Source organism: Chiloscyllium plagiosum, unplaced genomic scaffold, assembly GCF_037043375.1.
Source record: "Chiloscyllium plagiosum isolate Xiang-an unplaced genomic scaffold, Cpla_swu_hap1 HiC_scaffold_13, whole genome shotgun sequence".
NCBI classification, from domain to species: domain Eukaryota; kingdom Metazoa; phylum Chordata; class Chondrichthyes; order Orectolobiformes; family Hemiscylliidae; genus Chiloscyllium; species Chiloscyllium plagiosum.
The window spans coordinates 81,581,284-81,600,874 of NW_028270151.1; the positions used below are offsets into that span (position 1 = coordinate 81,581,284).

General features: G+C 44.8%; 1 protein-coding gene across 4 annotated transcripts in view; it reads right to left on the reverse strand.

Annotated features, from left to right (window-relative positions):
* ankmy1 (ankyrin repeat and MYND domain containing 1) overlaps positions 1-19,591 on the reverse strand; it is a 96,139-nt gene that overhangs the window by 26,588 nt on the left and 49,960 nt on the right. For all 4 annotated transcript variants that reach the window (XM_087993848.1, XM_043701792.2, XM_043701791.2 and 1 more), the window contains 5 exons: positions 18,488-18,637; positions 17,047-17,199; positions 16,093-16,200; positions 13,580-13,711; positions 4,915-5,028 (listed from right to left, as the gene is read on the reverse strand). In XM_087993848.1, coding sequence (XP_087849974.1) covers positions 4,915-5,028; positions 13,580-13,711; positions 16,093-16,200; positions 17,047-17,199; positions 18,488-18,637 — 657 coding nt within the window. The remainder of the gene's footprint in view (positions 1-4,914; positions 5,029-13,579; positions 13,712-16,092; positions 16,201-17,046; positions 17,200-18,487; positions 18,638-19,591) is intronic.

The window sequence follows — 19,591 nt, forward strand, 5'->3', positions numbered from 1 at the left end:
AATGGTCTGGGGATAGTTGGAGCTTTCAAGGTTCTTCATAGATGGATGCCCCGACAATATGAGATTGCAGCAAGATCAAAGATCAGAGGAAGATTCTTCAGAACAAGAAGGGTCAGAGGACCCGAAACGTTAACTCTGATTTCTCTCCCGAGCTGCTGCCAGACCTGCTGAACTTTTCCAGCAATTTCTGTTTTTGGGTATTAAAAAGAATGCTTTGTTTCTATTCTCGAGGCCAATCCAGGAGTGTTAGTTTCTAGTCACAGAAAAATTCACCATCTTCTTTCAATTCCTTACATTCCCGTGTGATCCATTTGTGGTTGTGGTGCCGACAACAGAACATAGTATGTCACCTCTGTTACCAAATACTGGGGTAGCGCGCTGGAAATCCAGCTCCATTACTCCCAGAGTCATCACTAACTTGATTACCACCGAATTGCCCACTTCTATCTGACTCTCAAATTCATACGGAAAGTAAATATGTGATTTGGTTTGTGTATTCACCAGAACGGAACTGTTCATTGTAAGCAAACTGCCCTTAGCCAATGGTAATGAAAAAGTATGAATGCCAGCTTAAAACATTATAACTCTATTTCTTAAGTACTGACACATGCACAAAGGGATATGGATTTTATGGGTGGGGGGAAAGCAGGGATACTATAGTTTGATAGTGCAATCTGGATTACAGGATCTGATGAGTTGTTTGAGGTTGATGTCTTCCAATTTCCTTCGATGTCTTTTGGCAATTTACTGATGACATGGAGTTGTTTGCACTGATGTTCAGTCTTCCAGTCAGTGGTTGAGAATCGATCCTTTTGAAGGGTTCTCTCCCTTCCTTTAACAGGGATTTGACAGGATAAGGAAGGTGAGAACAGTCAGTAGGAGCTGGCTTTGAAGGTGAATGTCATTCGCAGGAGGTGGACAGACAGAGAGAGAGAGAGAGATAGATCTTGGTAGTTTACCTTCAGAGATTAGGTTGTCTCTGCTAGCACAAGCAAAACTTCATCACCTGATCAGGGGCCAATCGAGATGCTGTCGTTAGATTGAGCTCTTGCACACCCAGACAAAATAAACAATGGAAAGAGTAATCAAACTAGAGTCATGGTGCAAAATCCCCTTGAACACAAGAGAACTGGAGAGGATTTGTCTGGCTTTGCCGTGCCCTAATAGTAGCTCCTTGTGCGTCTGATCACTCGATATTCTTTGCAGCTCCAGTACACATGACATTTTAAAACCGTAGGTGAAAATGACAATAAAGGACTTTCACCTGAAACTTCGATTCTCCTGCTCCTCAGATGCTGCCTGACCTGCTGTGCTTTTCCAGCACCACACTCTCAGTTTTAAAACTGTAGCCATTCCCCTTCCACAGTTCCCTTCATTCAAAGCAGTATTTTCCCAGTTTTTGATCTACAGTCCGAATATGTGGAAACAAACGAGATGTGGTCTTGACGCTGGTCACAATGCAGCCATGTGTAATTGACTCACTGGCTATGCTGTGAAGTTGTATATATGGTTCTGGAACTCAGACGACCACCTCAAGACCCTGGAGAAGTATCATCAACCCTGTTTGAGATGGATTCTCCTTATCAGCTGGGAGATTAGGCGCATTAACATTAGTGGTTTTTGAAGCAGCTAATAGCTTAGCATCCAGGCCATGACCATTGAAAACCAACTCCACCAAACTTGGGGTGCCTGGGTTAACCTGAACTAAGTGGCTTATTTGAAGAGGGTTAGTATTTCTGCTCATCAAGCACCTCAAGGAGTAGTTAAGAGCATTATATTCAGGGCACTGAAAGGAAAGAGTGAGTACACACAGGCAAGAGCTTTGGTACAGACATTTCATTCTCCATTCTGATGACAATGGGTTAGAGTTTTGACATCAGATGTGTTAGGTAAGAAAAAATGGTCAGCTAAAAAAAGGTTGAACAGGCAGGAGCCCTTCTCCCTGGAAGACAGGAGGCTGAGGGGTGATCTGATAAAGAATTTTAAACTATTGATCTTATTAAATATAGCAATGATGTTAAGAGTCATTCAGAGGTCCAACCAGGATATCGGAAAGTCACAAACCAATTCTTCTTTACACAGATGGTGGCATCTCTGCGGAACCCCTGTGACAATGTTGTCACTTTAACAAGGTTATTTTGTCCTTGGGTTCTTTTAAGAGAGGTTGTAAAGGCAGAGATGCTGAAATGTCTGTAAAATGGCAGGGCAGTGGCAATTCTCCCAGTTCAGTTTTTTTGTTCTAGTTTCTTGTTCGGTTGTAACAGTGAGAAGCTGCTACAGTCCAGAGAAAGGTTCCGTGCTTCAGCAGATGATTCTTGATAGACTTTTCTCCCTGAAATCGCTCCTGCCTGTAAGAACCTGAGTTTGAATATATCTTTTGTCAAAGGGCGTGCTTATGGGATGAATTGGAACGGCTCCTGAGTTAAGTTGCTGTGTTGGATTGGTTAAGTTTTCCAATAGTTTAGTTATTCTAAATTTTGATTTATTTTGTTTGTGTTTCAGAAGTAGTGTTTAAATAAACTCTGCTTTGCTTAAAGCTAAGTTGTATGACCAGCTGCATCAGACCCGGAATATCCCCTACTGAGTAACTGAGGTCAATTATGTACAGGTGTCAGAAAGCAGACTTAGTTGTAGCAAGATACCACTCAGCATTGCTCCACTAGTCAATAAGATCATAGTTAATCTGGTTTGGTTTTTCCTGCCCACCCATTAGCACTTGTCTGTCAAAAATCTGTCTAATCTCAGCCTTGAATAAACTCGATAGTAGCCATGATGTGGAGGTGCCAGTGTTGGACTGGGGTGGACAATATCAGACGTCAGCCCACATCGGGTTATAGTCTAACTGGTTTATTTGAAAGCACTAGCACCATCTGACAAAGGAGCAGCGATCTGAAAGTTCCTGAGTGCAAGTAAACCTGTTGGACTATAACCTGGTGTCTGACTTTGAATAAACTCAATGACCGAGTCACCCAGTGCTTTCTGTGGAAGAGAATTCTGAGTCTAATGGCTTCTTGAGAGAAAGCAGGAACAGAGGAGCAGAAGTAATTACATTTCAGAGGAAACCGTGTAAGTGCATGAAGGAATAAAGATATGGTGATCAGGTGAGACAATGTAGTGTGGGAGGAACATAAACATCATCAAAATTGGGCTGAATGGCCTGCATCTGGAGTGAAAGATTCTGTGTAGTGTTTCTACTGTAACTACTGTTCCTAAATGTTGACTGATTGATCTGAGAGGAAGAACCTGGCCTGAAAGACTCCTGTCTGATTTTCCCATTGATAATTTACAATGAATAGGAAAAGCCACATTCTGAACTCAAAGCAGATCAAGACTAATGAGACTATTCTTAACCCGATAATTAAGAAGGAGAATTAGATGCCACAATGCAGGAACAATACAAAAAGGCTAGAGACGACCTAAAGTCAGTTAGACCTGAACAGAGAAGAGGCAAGTTCATGTCCTGGGTTAACCCACTGACATTGCGTTACAACAACACCTCTAATACATTTGTGCATCAACACGCTGGCAAGAAAGATGTGCATTGACATAGCACCTTTCAGATGGTCAAAGGTATTGCAAGAAGCAGTGATCAGATGAGCTGTTTATAGTGATTTTTGTTGAGGCATAGATGTTACCTGTGAATCACTTTAATTCACGAGGAGTGGGGATAGGGTGAGTAATCTCTGTAAATCAGACCAGGCAAGAGTCCCATGCTCAGGGTCAAAGGTGGAACCACAGAGTTTTCATGAGTGATTGTGGGATGGCTAGAACCTTGAGGATCGAGTACTGATTACTGAGAGGATCCTTTGGGAAGAGGACTTCTGTTTCTTTTAATCACACATGAGGAAGGGAGAACAGGAAAACTACTTCCTTGATTAGTTTAACCTGGTCACATGACTTATTACCCATTGAAATTGAAAACGTGAGGCAACTACATGGATTTAAGAGGTACGTTGAGATAGGAGGGCATAGAATAACTATTGATCGATTTATTGTTGTCACGTGCCAAGATACAGTGAAGAATATTGCTTTACGTGCTATCTAGACAGATCGTACTATACAAAGTGCATCAGGTCACAGAACAGAGAGCAGGATAGAGTGTTACAGCCACAGAGAAGGTGCTGAGAGAGGCAGATCAGAATTGAACAGATCTCATGTTCAAAAGTCTTATAACAGTGACGAGGAAGCTGTTCTTGAATCTGCTCATGCGTGTATTTAAACTTTTATATTTTCTGCCCAATGGAAGAGGGTGGAAGAGAGTATGACTGGGATGGGAGGGGTCTTGATTATGTTGGTTACTTTCCTGAGGCAGTGGGTAGTATAGATGGAGTCAATGGATGGGAGGCTGGTTTACATCATGGACTGGGTTATGTTCACAACGCTCTGTAATTTCTTGCAGTTTCGGGAAGAGCAGTTGCCATACCATACCGTGCCACTATGGTGCATCTATAAAAGTTGGTAAGAATATTTGTGGACGTGCCGAATTTCGTTAGCCTCCTGAGGGAGCACAGGGCCTGCCTTCAGGCTGATCCCCAATACAAATATTGGTGAGGAAACCAGGAAAAATAGCCCCTTTCAGTGCCGTGGAATTCCTTGACAAGAGCCAGGGCGTGTTACTCACAAACATCCTCCTGAAGGACAGATCGAGCTCTGATTTAATGCTTCATCCGAGAGACAGTGCAGCACTTGAAGTGGTGGCTAGATCAGGCCTCTGTGGGGGATTTGAAGTCACGGCCTTCCAATCCAATCCAGATAGCCTTCCAATCCAGACCAATACCAGTGAGCCCCAAATGAAACATAGGCAGCTGTGAAAGCTATGGCAGGATGTTGATTACATGGGGGCGATGGGATTGAGTGGGAATGAATGGACTCTGAGGCCCTGTAATAAGTGAAGGGAAGATCGTGAGGATGTACCTGAAAATATTTGTGGTATGCAAAATCCACAGCTGTTCCTATAGCTTGGTTGACCTGGGAGGTAAGAGTGATGGGCATCAAAATATTGGCATTGGCTTCGAGCAACTTGAGGATCTGGAAAAAGAAAGAAACACAACGCGCTAATTTTCTCTCGACCTTTTCAGCCTCCTCTCCATGAGCAACTTGAGGGGCAGGGGGTTGGTGGGAGTCCCGCACTGTCTCCAACACAATCTGAGTGGTGACAACATCACAAGCTGTGCCGATTGAGATCTGCAAATTATGTAACCATCAACAATGACAACACAGTCTGACATTACAACACCTTAACCAGTATTACAGCGTAACAGTACAACACCTTAACCAGTATTACAGCGTGACATTACAACACCTTAAACAGTATTACAGCGTGACATTACAACACCTTAACCAGTATTACAGTGTGACATTACAACACCTTAAACGGTATTACAATGTGACAGTACAACACCTTAACCAGTATTACAGCGTGACATTACAACACCTTAAACAGTATTACAATGTGACATTACAACACCTTAAACAGTATTACGGTGTGACAGTACATCACCTTAAACAGTATTACAATGTGACATAACAACACCTTAACCAATGATATCACAGTGCGACATTACAACTTAAACAGTATTATAGTGTGACATTACAATACTTTAACCAATGATATCATGGTGTGACATTACAACACCTTAACCAATATTACAGCATGACATTACAACACCTTTATCAATGATAGCTCAGTGTGACATTACAACACCTTAATCAATGATATCATGGTGTGACATTACAACACCTTAACCAGTATTACAGTCTGACATTACAACACCTTAACCAGTATTTCAACATGACATTAAAACACCTTAACCAGTATTACAGCGTGACATTACAACACCTTAACCAATGATATCACAGTCTGACATTACAACACCTTAAACAGTATTACAGTGTTACATTACAACAACTTAACCAATTATATCACGGTGTGACATTACAACACCTTAAACAGTATTACAGTCTGATATTACAATACCTTAACCAATGATATCACAGTGCGACATTACAACAACTTAAACAGTATTATAGTGTGACATTACAATATTTTAACCAATGATATCATGGTGTGACATTACAACACTTTAAACAGTCTTACAGTCTGACATTACAACACCTTAACCAATTATATCACATGGTGACAGTATAACACCTTAAAGAATTATATCACGGTGTTGACAGTACAACACCTTAAACAATATTACAGCATGACATTACAACACCTTAATCAATGATAGCTCAGTGTGACATTACAACACCTTAAACAATATTACAGCATGACATCACAATACCTTAATCAATGATAGCTCAGTGTGACATTACAACAGCTTAAACAGTATCACAGCATGACATTACAATATCTTAACCAATGATATCACGGTGTGACAATACAACACCTTAACCAATGATATCACGGTGTGACAGTACAATACCTTAAAGAGTATTACAGTCTGATATTACAATACCTTAACCAATGATATCACAGTGTGACAGTACCACACCTTAAATATTATTACAGTCTGACATTACAACACCTTAACCAATTATATCACATGGTGACAGTGCAACACCTTAAACAATGATATCATGGTGTGACAGTACAACACCTAAAACAATATTTACAGTCTGACATTACAACACCTTAACCAATTATATCACATGGTGACAGTGCAACACCTTAAACAATGATATCATGGTGTGACAGTACAACACCTAAAACAATATTTACAGTCTGACATTACAACATCTTAACCAATTATATCACATGGTGACAGTATAACACCTTAAACAATTATATCATGGCGTTGACAGTACAACACCTTAAACAATATTACAGCATGACATTACAACACCTTAATCAATGCTAGCTCAGTGTGACATTACAACACCTTAAACAATATTACAGCATGACATCACAATACCTTAATCAATGCTAGCTCAGTGTGACATTACAACACCTTAAACAATATTACAGCATGATATTACAATACCTTAATCAATGGTAGCTCAGTGTGACATTACAACAGCTTAAACAGTATCACAGCATGACATTACAATACCTTAACCAATGATATCACGGTGTGACAATACAACACTTTAACCAATGATATCACAGTGTGACAGTACAATACCTTAAACATATTACAGTCTGATATTACAATACCTTAACCAATTATATCACATGGTGACAGTGCAACACCTTTAACAATGATATCATGGTGTGACAGTAAAACACCTAAAACAATATTTACAGTCTGACATTACAACACCTTAACCAATGATATCACAGTGTCACCATGATCTACAATATTACAAAGTCAGAAGTCACATGACCACCAGGTTATAGTCTAACCAGTTTATTTGAAATCACAAACTTTCAGAGCACTGCTCTTTCATCAAAACTCAAACTCAAAACCTCAAACAACAATACCACAGTGTGACATTAAGCAACCCTTACATTACGTATCACGAATATAAGATTTCACAAGACTGCACATGTGTTACTGCATGAACATCCTAAATAGGGAAATACTCCCATTGTAAAAGGCACCCAAACATCAGTACCAGGCTGTAGGTGTAACCAACACTGGTCGTGTGCATGTTATGGTGAGTGTCATGGGCAGCACAGAGCTCAACAGGAAATGGACAAACCAGCAGCAGCAGGGTACTGTACCTCATTTTATACACCGAAAATAGGACTAGGCTATTTGGCCCTTTGAGCTTGCTCCATTATTCACGAGGATCATGGTTGATCTGACATTCCTCACATCCACTTTCCTGTCCTTTCTTCATAACCTTTGATTCGCCAACAGATCAAGAATCTCCCTCAGCCTTAAATACTGCACAAGGAATCTGCCCTTACAGCTCTCTGTGGCAAAGAGTTCTAAAGACTCACAACTCTCTGAGGGAAGAAATTCCTTCCCATCTCAGTTTCATTTGGTGCCCCTTTATTCTGAGGCTATGTCCTTTGGTCCTACACTCTCCCATGAGCGGAAACATCCTCTCAGTGCTTACCCTGTTGTTTTGATCAGGCCAGACCCCCTCAAAACGTGTCAAGAAGGTAGCCCAGACCCTAACTTTGCTCGTTGTTTTAAGCAGGTGTATGGTAGATATTCCAGGAGGGATGCAGCTGGCCCAACTATTTAGTTTTAAACAAAACAGAGTTTATTTACAAGAAAGGGTGGGTGGCAGGGTGGCACAGTGGTTAGCACTGCTGCCTCACAGCGCCTGAGACCCGGGTTCAATTCCCGCCTCGGCAACTGTCTGTGGAGTTTGCACGTTCTCCCCGTGTCTGCGCGGGTTTCCTCCGGGTGCTCCAGTTTCCTCCCACAGTCCAAAGATGTGCAGGTCAGGTGAATTGGCCATGCTAAATTGCCCAAAGTGTTAGATGCATTAGTCAGGGTGGGTTGATCTTCGGAGGGTCAGTGTAGACTTGTTGGGCTGAAGGGCCTGCTTCCACACTGTAGGGAATCTAATCTAATCTAAAAACAAATTACCGGATGGAACACTAAGAAAACAGAAAACAGGATAACCTACTCTATCCGAAAACCCAACAGATTATCCCCTTTTAATGATGCTTTCCAAATTCCTGCAACTATCTCCACCAACATTCCTTGGCAAAACAGGTAAAATCAAACACAGGGTCTTACAGGAGAGAGAAATGGCAGAGAGATTCAGCATGGAACACATTCTTCCATAGAACTGTTTCTTTGACCAGCTTAAACTGAACAGCCAGACTGCTAAAACCAACCAAACCAGAGTTGAGCTGAGCTGGGAGAACTGGTCACTCCTTTTTTATTATAGATGCGATTTCTTTTTAGTTTGAAAGCCATTTTACTGAGGCAGTATCTGTTAGCTATAATCAAACTGGCCCTAAAACCCATCCAAGCCAGACCTCTCAGCAACTTTGCCTCATACAGCACTTTTGAAAAAAGCCAAGGACAACATAACCTTGTTAAAGGAGCAGCATCATCACAATGTCAGGCCCCTTTCAGTAACGTCATCTCTCATTCTTTTAAACCCCAGTGAGTTTAGAATCTAGTTGAGAGTCCCAAATGGTTTAGCCTTTGCTCATAAGACAATCCCTCCATACCAGGGAACATCCTCATCAACCATCTCTGACTGCCTCCAGGGAAATAATATCTTTCCTTAAAAAGGGGACCCAAACTGCTCACAGTAGTGGTCTCGCTAGCACCTTGTACAGTTGCAGTAAGACATCCCTACTCTTATACTCCAATCCCTTTGAATTAAGGGCCAGCAGCCCATTAGCCTTCCAGACTACCTGCTGCCCTGTGTGTGCGAGCTTTCTGTGTTTTGTGCACAAGTACCCCAAGTCCCTTTGTGTTGCAGCGTTCTGCACTGTCGCTCCATTTAAATAATATTCTGCTTTTTTGTTCTCCTTTCCAAAATGAACAACTTTGCATTTTCCCACAATACACTTCATTTGCCAACTTTTTGCCCACTTACTCAACCTTAAACAGTGTGCATCCTTCTTGCAAACTGCCTTTTCATCTATGTTTGTGTTGTCTGCAAAGTCATTAATATTCTTGTAAAGAGTTTGTCTCCTGTGGTATAAATTGCTGTGGTTGTTTGAAATTTAGCATTTGTCCTGATGTGCACAAAGCAAATGGGCAGCACTTTCCAGCTCAGTGCCGCCAAGGGCGTGTTTAATGACAACTCTTAGGCAGGAGATAAATTGGAATGGAACCGTTGCACCTCCTCTTCCTGGGAGGGAGCATCTTGCTTTTACGTGCTGACTCTCCACAGAATCAATACAGCGCCTCAATGTGCATGAGTCAAAGGATCAGAACACATAGGATAATGAGACATTGCTCTGAGGTGGACGCAGAGATGCTTCAGTGTGACTTGGACAAGTTGATTGAGTGGGAAAATAATGGCAGATGATGTGTGATTTGGATAAATGTGAGCCTTTCCACGTTGGTAGCAGTGACAGGAAGGCAGTTTATTATCTGAATGGCTGGGAAAGGAGGAGGTACCAAGAGAACTTGGGGTTCTTTTACACCAGTCGCTGAAAGTAAGCGTGCAGGTGCAGTAGGTGGTGAAGAAGGCAAATGGTTTGTTGGCCTTCACCGAGAGAGGATTCAGGAACAGAGATGTCTTTCTGTAATTGTATAGGGCCTTTCTGAGACCTTACTCAGAGTATTGTGTGCAGTTTTGGTTTGTTTAACTGAGAAAGTTGTTCTGGCTACAGAGGGAGTTTACCAGACTGATTTCTGGAATGTTGGACTGATAAATGGAGACAGACTGGGTTGGCTGGGATTACAATCAGTGGCATTCAGAAGAATGAGGTGCGGAAGATTGGGTGGATCTCATAGAATCCAATACAATTCTATCAAGGCTAGAATAGGTAAAGCAGGAAGGGTATTCCCACTGACCCACAGACCAAAGGGTCACAGTATAAGTATACAAGGTGTGCCATGTTTGATTGGGATGAGGAGAAATTTCTTCATTCAGAAGTGGGTGAACCCGTGGTATTTCATGCTGAAGGAAGTGGTTCAGGCCAATACAATGAATGTGTTCAAGGAGTTAGATAAAATTCTTAGAGTTATTGAGTCATACAGCACAGAAACAGACCCTAACAAGTCTGTGTCAAGCATAATCTCAAACCAAACTAGTCCCATCTGCTTGCTCTTGGTCCATATCCCTCCAAACACTTCTTATTCACATATTTATCCAAATGTCTTTTAAATGTTGTAACCGTACCCTTATCCACCATTTTCTCTGAAAGTTCATACCACAAATGAACCACTCTCCGTTTAAAGAAATCGCCCTCATGTCTTTCTCCTGTCACCTTCCATGCCCCCTAGTCTTGAAATGCCCCACTCTAGGGAAAAGATACCTGCCATTCACCTTTTTTATCTATGCCCTCAAGATTTTACAAACCTCTATAAGGCCAATCTTCAACCTCCTACGCTCCAGTGAAAAAAATCCCAGCCTATCCAGCCGCTCCTTATAACTCAAACCCTCCATTGCTAGTAACATCCTGGTAAATGTTTTCTAAATTATTTTCAGTTTAATAATACCCTTCCTTTAACAGGGTGACATGAAGTGGACACAGTACTCCAGAACAGGCCTGACCAACGTCCTGTACAACCTCAACATGACGTACCCAACTCCTATACTCAAAGGATTGAACAATGAAGGCAAGTGTGCTAAACGTCTTCCTAACCGCCTGTCTACATGTGATGCAAACTCCAAAGAATTATGTACCTGAACCCCTAGGTCTCTATGTTCTACTGCATGACCCAGGGCCTTATTCTTAACTGTATAAGTCCTGCCCTTGTTTGTTTTACCAAAATCTCACATTTATACAAATTAAACTCCATCTGCTGGTCCTCAGCCCATTGATCCAATTCATGAAGAATTACTTTCTTCACGGTCTGCTATACCACCAATCTTGGTGTCATCCACAAACTTACTAACAATGCCTACTCTCATCCATTACATATAAATGACAAACCAGAGGGGGCTGACAGGTCTCCAAGTCTGAGAAACAACTCTCCATAATCACTCTCTGTCTCTTATTGTTAAGCCAATTTTGTGTCCATTTGGCAAGCTCACCCAGAGTCCCATGTGCTCTAACTTTACTGATTATTCGACCGTGTGGAACATTGTCAAAGGCTTTACTAAAATCCAAGTAAACAATAGTAACTGCTCTGTCCTCATCAATCTTCTTGGTTACTAGAGTCATAGAAGTGTACAGCACGGAAACAGACCCTATAGTCCAACTCGTCCACGCCGACCAGATATCCCAGCCCAACCTAGTCCCATTTGCCGGCATTTGGCCATATCCCTCTAAACCCTCCCTATTCATATACCCATCCAGATGCTTTTTAAATGTTGCAATTGTATCAGTCTCTACCTAATAGATCAAGAGGTTTCAGGAGAAACAAGGATGAACAGCAGTGATCGTGTTTATTGGAGGCTCAGGCTTGAAGGGCTGAATAGTATATTCCTGCTCCTATGTTCTATACATCTATGACCTATGTTCTACAGCATGACCCAGGGCCTTATTCTTAACTGTATAAGTCCTGCCCTTGTTTGTTTTACCAAAATCTCACATTTATACAAATTAAACTCCATCTGCTGCCCGATCCATCATTCTTCAGGAATTTCCAACTGAAGGTCATTAAGTAGACTAGTGAACCATTAAACCTGCTGGAAATGACAGAGGTGTGGGAGGGCAGAGGTTATGGCGGAGATGGTGCGAAGGGGGCGATGTCACTGGAATAGTTTTCCAGACACAGGTTGTTGTTATGGGGTCAAATCGCATCAGCGGAGCTGCTGGAGTTAACTTAAAGCACACTAATAAAATCTGGGATTGAAAACTAGTCTAAGTGATGCTGACATTATCACGAAATGCTGTAAGAATCTATCCAATTCACAAATGTCCTTTAGGGAAGGAAATCTGTTGTCCCGCTCTGATCTGGGCTACATGTGACTCCAGATCCACCCAGAGTCATCCAGTATGGAAACAGACAGTTCGGCCCAACTTGTCCATGCCGACCAGCTTTCCCAACTGGATCTCGTCCCATTTGCCTGTGTTTGACCCATAGCCCTCTCGGAGAAAGTGAGGACTACAGATGCAGGAGATCACAATCAAAAAGTGTGGTGCTGAAAAAGCACAGCAGGTCAGGCCCTCTGTGCTTTCCCAGCACCACACTTTTCAACCCATATCCCTCTAAATCATGTAGCTGTCCAAATGTCTTTTAGTTGTAACTGTGGCAGCCTTCACCGCTTCTTCTCGCAGCTCGATCCATACAAGAAGCATCACCTTTTCTGGGGAAAGGTTGCCCCCTCAGGCCCTGGGCAGCATGGTGGTTCAGTGGTTAGCACTGCTGCCTCACAGCACTAGGGAGCTAGGTTCGATTCCTGCCTCGGGCGACTGACTGTGTGGAGTTTGCACATTTTCCCCGTGCCTGCGTGGGTTTCCTCCGGGTGCTCCGATTTCCTCCCAAGGTCCAAAGATGTGCAACTTAGGTGAATTAGCCATGCTAAATTGCTCAGGGAGGTGTAGGTTAGGTGCATTAGTCAGGGGAAATGTATAGTAATAGGGTAGGGGAATGGGTCTGGGTGGGTTACTCTTCGGAAGGTCAGCGTGGACTTGTTGGGCCAAATGGCCTGATTCCACACTGTAGGGATTCTATTATTCATTCATTCTATGTGCATGTTATGTGGATTGACCATGCAGTATCTAGGGATGTGCCCTCTAGGTGGGCTAGCCATGGGAAGTGCAGGGTTACAGGGATGTGGCAGGGAGTGGGTCCAGAAGGGAAGCTCATCGATAGGCAATATGGCCTGCTTCCAGGGATTCTGTAGTGATCTCCTCAATATGATTGGTTCTTCATTTCCCTCTGGAAATGGCCCGAGCGAACAGCCTCAAGCAGCAATTGGCCTTACCCATATCCTGTGAAGTAAGTACACTTTGGAAAGAGCCTGGGCTGCAGAGTGTCCACCTTTGAAACTGCAGTGGGGCTTCCTCTCAGCATGGCACCCCGCAACAATTCCACACACTCCCCCCTCCCCCCCCCCAAGCTGGTTGAGTTTTTCTGTCACTTACCAATGCTAGTCTGCCTGTCAGGCTCCTCTTGTGCTCATACCTGGTGCTGACAGCAGTGCACATCGCACTCCCCAGTCCGTGGGTCAGAGGCAGGTTCGGCTCAGCTCCGTTAGCCAGCAGCTCGTTCACTGCCTGGGGACAGATGGAGGGCAGAGAGAGAGAGGGTTCAGAGGTCACTGAACGTTTGCTCCTGGCGGGACCCGAGAGCTATTGCAGCCCGACTCCCTCAGCCTGACAGTGGGAGTGGGTGAGAGCAACACCACAGGAAAGGGGGAAAGCTAGTGGCTCTGGGCTAACCCTGGGCATGTTGTTGGGGTGGGGGAGTGGGGGAGTGGGGGGTCGGGGGGGGGGTCTACAGAGGTTGGAGCAGGGAGGTGGGAGGAGGCCGCTTCACGTGGATCCCTTGCGAAGTGGGCCTGCTGCCTCAGGAAGGTTCCAAACTGGAACAGCCTGGCGTAGGCCGAATAAATGTCCAGCCTCTGAGCTCCAAACACCATGAGTATCGTGCAGTCAGATTGGGATCTTGCTGTGCAAAATTGGCTGGCAAGGTAACGTACATTGAGCGCCAGTCGTGGCTCAGTTGTGCAGTCTGCTCAAGAGTATAAGGGTGTTCAAAACGCATTGAGTGGAGTAATAATGGGACACTTAGAATAGTATTAAAGCTGAACTTAAGCCACTCAATTTGGTGGAGCCCAGGATTCAGAATTCTGAGTGACCAACATTTGCTACGAAACACTTGGGACAGTTCACTGATACTTGGACCCCACCACTCCGGATCTTCACACAAGTTTAAAACTTAATCAAGCTCCCCAATCTGCCTGCGTGATGGACTCAGATCAAGGGAAAACACTGAGCAGATTTTTGTTCCTAATAAGGAGTAATATTTGTTGCAAATAAATCAATTCTCACCAGAGGCAAACAAATCAACTTACAACTCAAATTGATGAAAGAATTGACAGTCCTTTCTTAAAGGTAAAAACAATGACTGCAGATGCTGGAAACCAGATTCTGGATCAATGGTGCTGGAAGAGCACAGCAGTTCAGGCAGCATCCGAGGAGCTTCAGCAAAATCGACATTTCGGGCAAAAGCCCTTCATCAGGAAACGTCGATTTTGCTGAAGCTCCTCGGATGCTGCCTGAACTGCTGTGCTCTTCCAGCACCATTGATCCAGGGTCCTTTCTTAAATCTTTATTGCTGACTTTTTCAAACATTCACTCAAGGGATGTGGGCATCACTGGCTGGGCCCAATATTTATTGCCCGTCCCTAGTTGCCCTTGAGTGTTTTCCCAGATGGGAAGGTAGCAGGGGCAATGTTAGATGAGGGCATAGCCAGACCAGTAAGAGGTTGAACTTTGAGACTGGCAGCAGGATGATTCTAGACTGGAGGGATGAGGGGAGGGGGGAGGGGAGATGAGGGGAGCATAGTGGTGGGGCGGGTGGGTTTCAGTTTGAAGAATATTGATGGTACAGCCAGGAGAATCAATGCTGGACAGAATAAGGTGTATTCTCAGACTTGGGCTGGTGATGTGGATGGTATCAGTCGATTTGATGAAGAGGTAACGCTAGACAGAGTGCCATTCTGCATCTTATCTTAATTGTATCCCATCAAACTTGCACACTGAAAAGATCAAACCAGTTGAAATGTAGTTTTTCATACAACATTACATCACAGAAAGAGGCTATTTGCCCCATCATGCCGGTGAATCTAATTGGCAAGATTTCTTTGCTTCACCCCCTCTCTAAATAACTGGTCAGCATTGTTCCTCATATAAACTTGGTCCCTCTTCTGCCCTCATTTTCAATTTGCAACTTTAAAATAATCTCTGGTATTTATTCGCTGTATTCACATTTAACTGCATCTTTCCTGTCAGTTATAGCAGAATGCAGCCACAAATAGGGGAAGAGCTTTCCAGTTGTATATGATGCACTTGCACCATCATGTGGCGAATCTTAGTATTGCAGGAAGCTGAAGGTAACATTAAAAGCAGCCACATTAATCCTCAAACCCTATTAGGCCAGAGGATTTTCAAAAGGAAGTCGACCAACACTTTAAATAGGGCAAAGGTCACTTTCTAGTTCATTTCCTTCTCCCTTTTCTTCATGTCCAAATGTTGAACTTTCAGAGGGCCTCCTCCTTGACTGGCATAAGATGTCAAGGATCAGAAAGGTCAGTCTCCCTCACCAAGAGGACAACTCTACCCCTCCCTCTCCCTCTAATGAGTCAACCCTCTCCTCAGAATCTGCAAACCCCTGGCCGAACCCATGAGCATTTCCCATTGCAGAGTGCACTCCAGTGCCTGCCCCGAGTGGTCACATCTGGTACCTCAGTGGTCTTGGCAAATTCTCTAACTTGGATTGACCCACACTGAGCCCAATCTGATCCTCGTTCGCTATACACAGACTTGGTTCATTGAGAATCTTTGCAGGACACACCGTGTTGATATGGATGTGTCATGGGATATGGGTGAGAATGTAAACAAACATTTTCAAAGTGTTCGAAGGGAGCACCTACCGGGTCGTTTCCACTAGCGATTGCCAACGAAAGGGGTGAGTGACCACTCCACAGTAAATTGGGATTAGCCTTGTGCAGCAGGAGCAGTCTGACAATCTGGTGAGCGTCCTGAAATGACACGTGATGCCCGTCATCAATAAACACTCACTGTCAGCTGTCAGGAGTGAACCATTGCAACACAGCCTCCAGATACAGCCCAACCCAGAGACACACACTCCCACACACACCCTTGCACAAACACACACTCTCACAAACACACTCCCATGCACCCACGTAGTCTCACGCCTGTGCGGGCGCATACACTCCCACACACACCCTTGCACGCAGGTCTGTGAGGGCGCGCGCGCACACACACACACACACGCACAATCACACACCTGGCCTGTAAGACTGCACTGCTGCTGATCCCATCTCAACGGCGCTGAGAACATTCCACCCCATTGGTCATTACAGAAGGGAGCCCACACCGGGTCTGTCCCACACATGACTCCAGGCCCACAGTGATGTGCTTGGCTCTTAACTGCCCTCTGAAATGGCTGAGGAAGCCTCTCGGTTCTTGGGCAGTTAGGAGTGGGCAGTAAATGCTAGCCATGCCATCAGCACCCATTCAGGAGAGAGAAAGCGTGATTTCTGAAAGCAGCACAGCACCCTCGATCAGTCACTGGTGGAATGCAGTGTTTGTATTGAGTCTGCCATGTAACCTTTAACCAATGGAACTCTGCCCCCAACGGGTGGGTTTACTAATCCCAAACAACAGCACTGAAGATCACTCCCCTCGATGTTGACATTGGGCGAGTGTCAGGTTCTGACTCCCGCCCACTCATCCAGCACCCAAAACAGCCCCTACCTTCTCCCCCAATGCGGTATCTACCTAACCCAGCAGAAGGTGGGTCAGGAGCTGGCCAGGCAGCATGGAGGGGGGGGGGGGCGGGAAACACCAGTATGTTTTCCTACCTTGTGGTTATCTTCACGTTGGCAAGCAATATGCAGCGGGGTTCGTCCACCTTCGATGGGCACTATGTCGCTGGGCGTAAAGTAATGTGGTGGCACTCCCATCAAATTGGGGCTCTTCAGGATCATACCTGTGGGCTCCTCTGTCTGGATGTCCTGCCAGAGAGACAACTCATGACTGGGTGTCGCTTTCTCACATCGCCCGAGAAGGAGTATTTCAAAAGCACGGCGCTGCTGACGACCCGCAGTGGGTACAGGAGGGTGGTTCACCTCTCCCCAACGCCAACCCTGAAGTCTGTCCTGTCAGACTGCACCCTAACCAGTGTCTGTCCTTTTGAAATACACCAGCCAAGCCATGGCCACACTGTTGGGGCTGGGTCTACGCCCAGCAGTTGGATCAGGCTGGACGGGAAGGTGAGGTGGCAGCCTACTGGCATTAGTACTGGGGCGGGTAATCCAGAACGGCGACATGGGTTTCAATCTCAACCATGGCAGATGGTGGAAGGTGAATCCCAAGAAAAAACTGGAATTAAAGGCAAGCATTAATGTTAACCATTACTGTAAAAAGTCCATCTGGTTCACTAATGTCCTTCAGGGAAGGAAACTGGTCCTTACCTGGCCTGGCCTACAGACCCACAGCAATGTGGTTGACTCTGAACTGCCCTCTGGGCAATAAATGCTGGTCTAGCCAGTGGTGCCCTGAAGAACAATTAATAGGAATATTTGAGGTGTTTCGGTGGAAGGAAGTCTTGGACTTCCTCACACTGCCACATACATCACTGTCTCTGGACACTGCAGTTCCTGTTCCAGAGGTAGATGCCTTTCCTGAGCTGGAATGATTGTTGGAGAGCCAAAAGTGGACGGGCTACATAAATAGGTTTTGTGGTCAATAGGCCAATAGGCCCAAACGACAATTTGCTTTGAATTCATGGAATCCCTAGAGTGTGGAAGCAGGCCCATTGAGTCCCCCCTGACCCCTCCAAAGAGCATCCCACCCAGATCCAACCCCTACCCTATCCCTGCAACCCCACATTTCCAATGGCAAATCCATCCAACTTGGATTGTGGGAGGAGACCAGAGCACACCCATGGGGAGAATGTGCAAACTCCATGCAGACAGTCACTTGAGGCTGGAATCGAACCCGGATCCCTGGTGCTGTGAGGCAGCAGTGCTAACCACTGAGCCACTGTGCTGCTCCAACTCAGAGCTCCAAGTTCCCTAAAACAAAAACCCAGTCTTGATGTTTTGTGCCCTCCCAAGCAATGAGGAACTCTCCTGAAACCGAAATATGCAGCTAGGCCTGGTGGGCAATTTCAGGGCCTCCCCTAAAGCTCTGCCTCCTCCCTTGGATAAGGACCAGCGGAGCTGTTGTCTCCCTCCCATGGGAGGTTCAGGGAGTTCCTCACAACATACATGTGCAGGACATACGTGTTAAACGGCATACCATGTCAGGCTCGTAGGTCACATCGTCATCGTACGCTCCTTCGTTCGGGTTGGCCGCAGCATTAAGCAGCAGCTCAGTAATCAACACTCCTTGCTTGCCAGGGATCGCCACAGAGACGTGGAGTGGGGTCAGTCCATCGATTTCCTTTATCTGCAAGAAAACAGCCACAAAACTGACAGTCTTGGTGTTCACCTGCACTGGCTTCTCACACGCTGGCTACAATCAGACATGCTGAGTCTCCCCCTGCTATCGATACCTACCCAGTCAGATACTGGAAGCTGAGACCGGGTGATGGGCATGTAGAGGGAGGAGAGTGGCACCTTCTAAAGGTGGTGCCAGTGCATTCTAAGTGATTAAAGACTTAACAGCAATCTAGGTTTGTTCAATACATTGCAACAGTTGCATGACACTTTGATCTCTTACTTATAAATTCTGTGTCCTATGATCCTTTCCCACTAGCTATAAGATGAAGGAGCAGCTCTTCAAAAGCTTGTACTTCCAAATAAACTTGTTGGACTGTAACCTGGTGTTGTGCGGTTTTTAACAGTATCCATTGGAACCATTCACAGACTATTCAGAAGTGACTGCCTTCCCTGGGAGATGGTGGGAGATGTTACTTGGTGGGGAGTGAGGTGTATAGGGAATGCAAAGAGGCTCCTCAGGGATTTGGACAGGCAGGAACGGACAGGACACAGTCATCTGAAATATAATGAGGGGGGGGGGGGGGGGGGTAGGTGGTGGTGTAGCAAAATTCTCAACGGGATTGACAGAGTATTTGCAGAAAGGGTGTTACCTGTTGGTGTGGGGGCCTAGAATCAGGGGACACAGTATCAGACTGTGATGAAGATGTTCCTTTGGCAAGGTTAGGTTGTCTTTCAGAGAGGTTGTAAACAACGAAAGGTTCCGACTGGTCTGAGTTTGGATGGATGGTAGGGCCAATTTGTTTACAGCTAACCGATATTGCCTCAGACAGCAGGCTTTCAAGTTTTGAAAAGAAAAAGCACTTGTATAATGAAAGGGGAGTGGCCGGTTCTAGCAGCTATTCTTTGGTTTGGTTTAATGCAGCTGTGAGTGTGGGTGTGTGAGGAAAGGCTACTGTCGTCT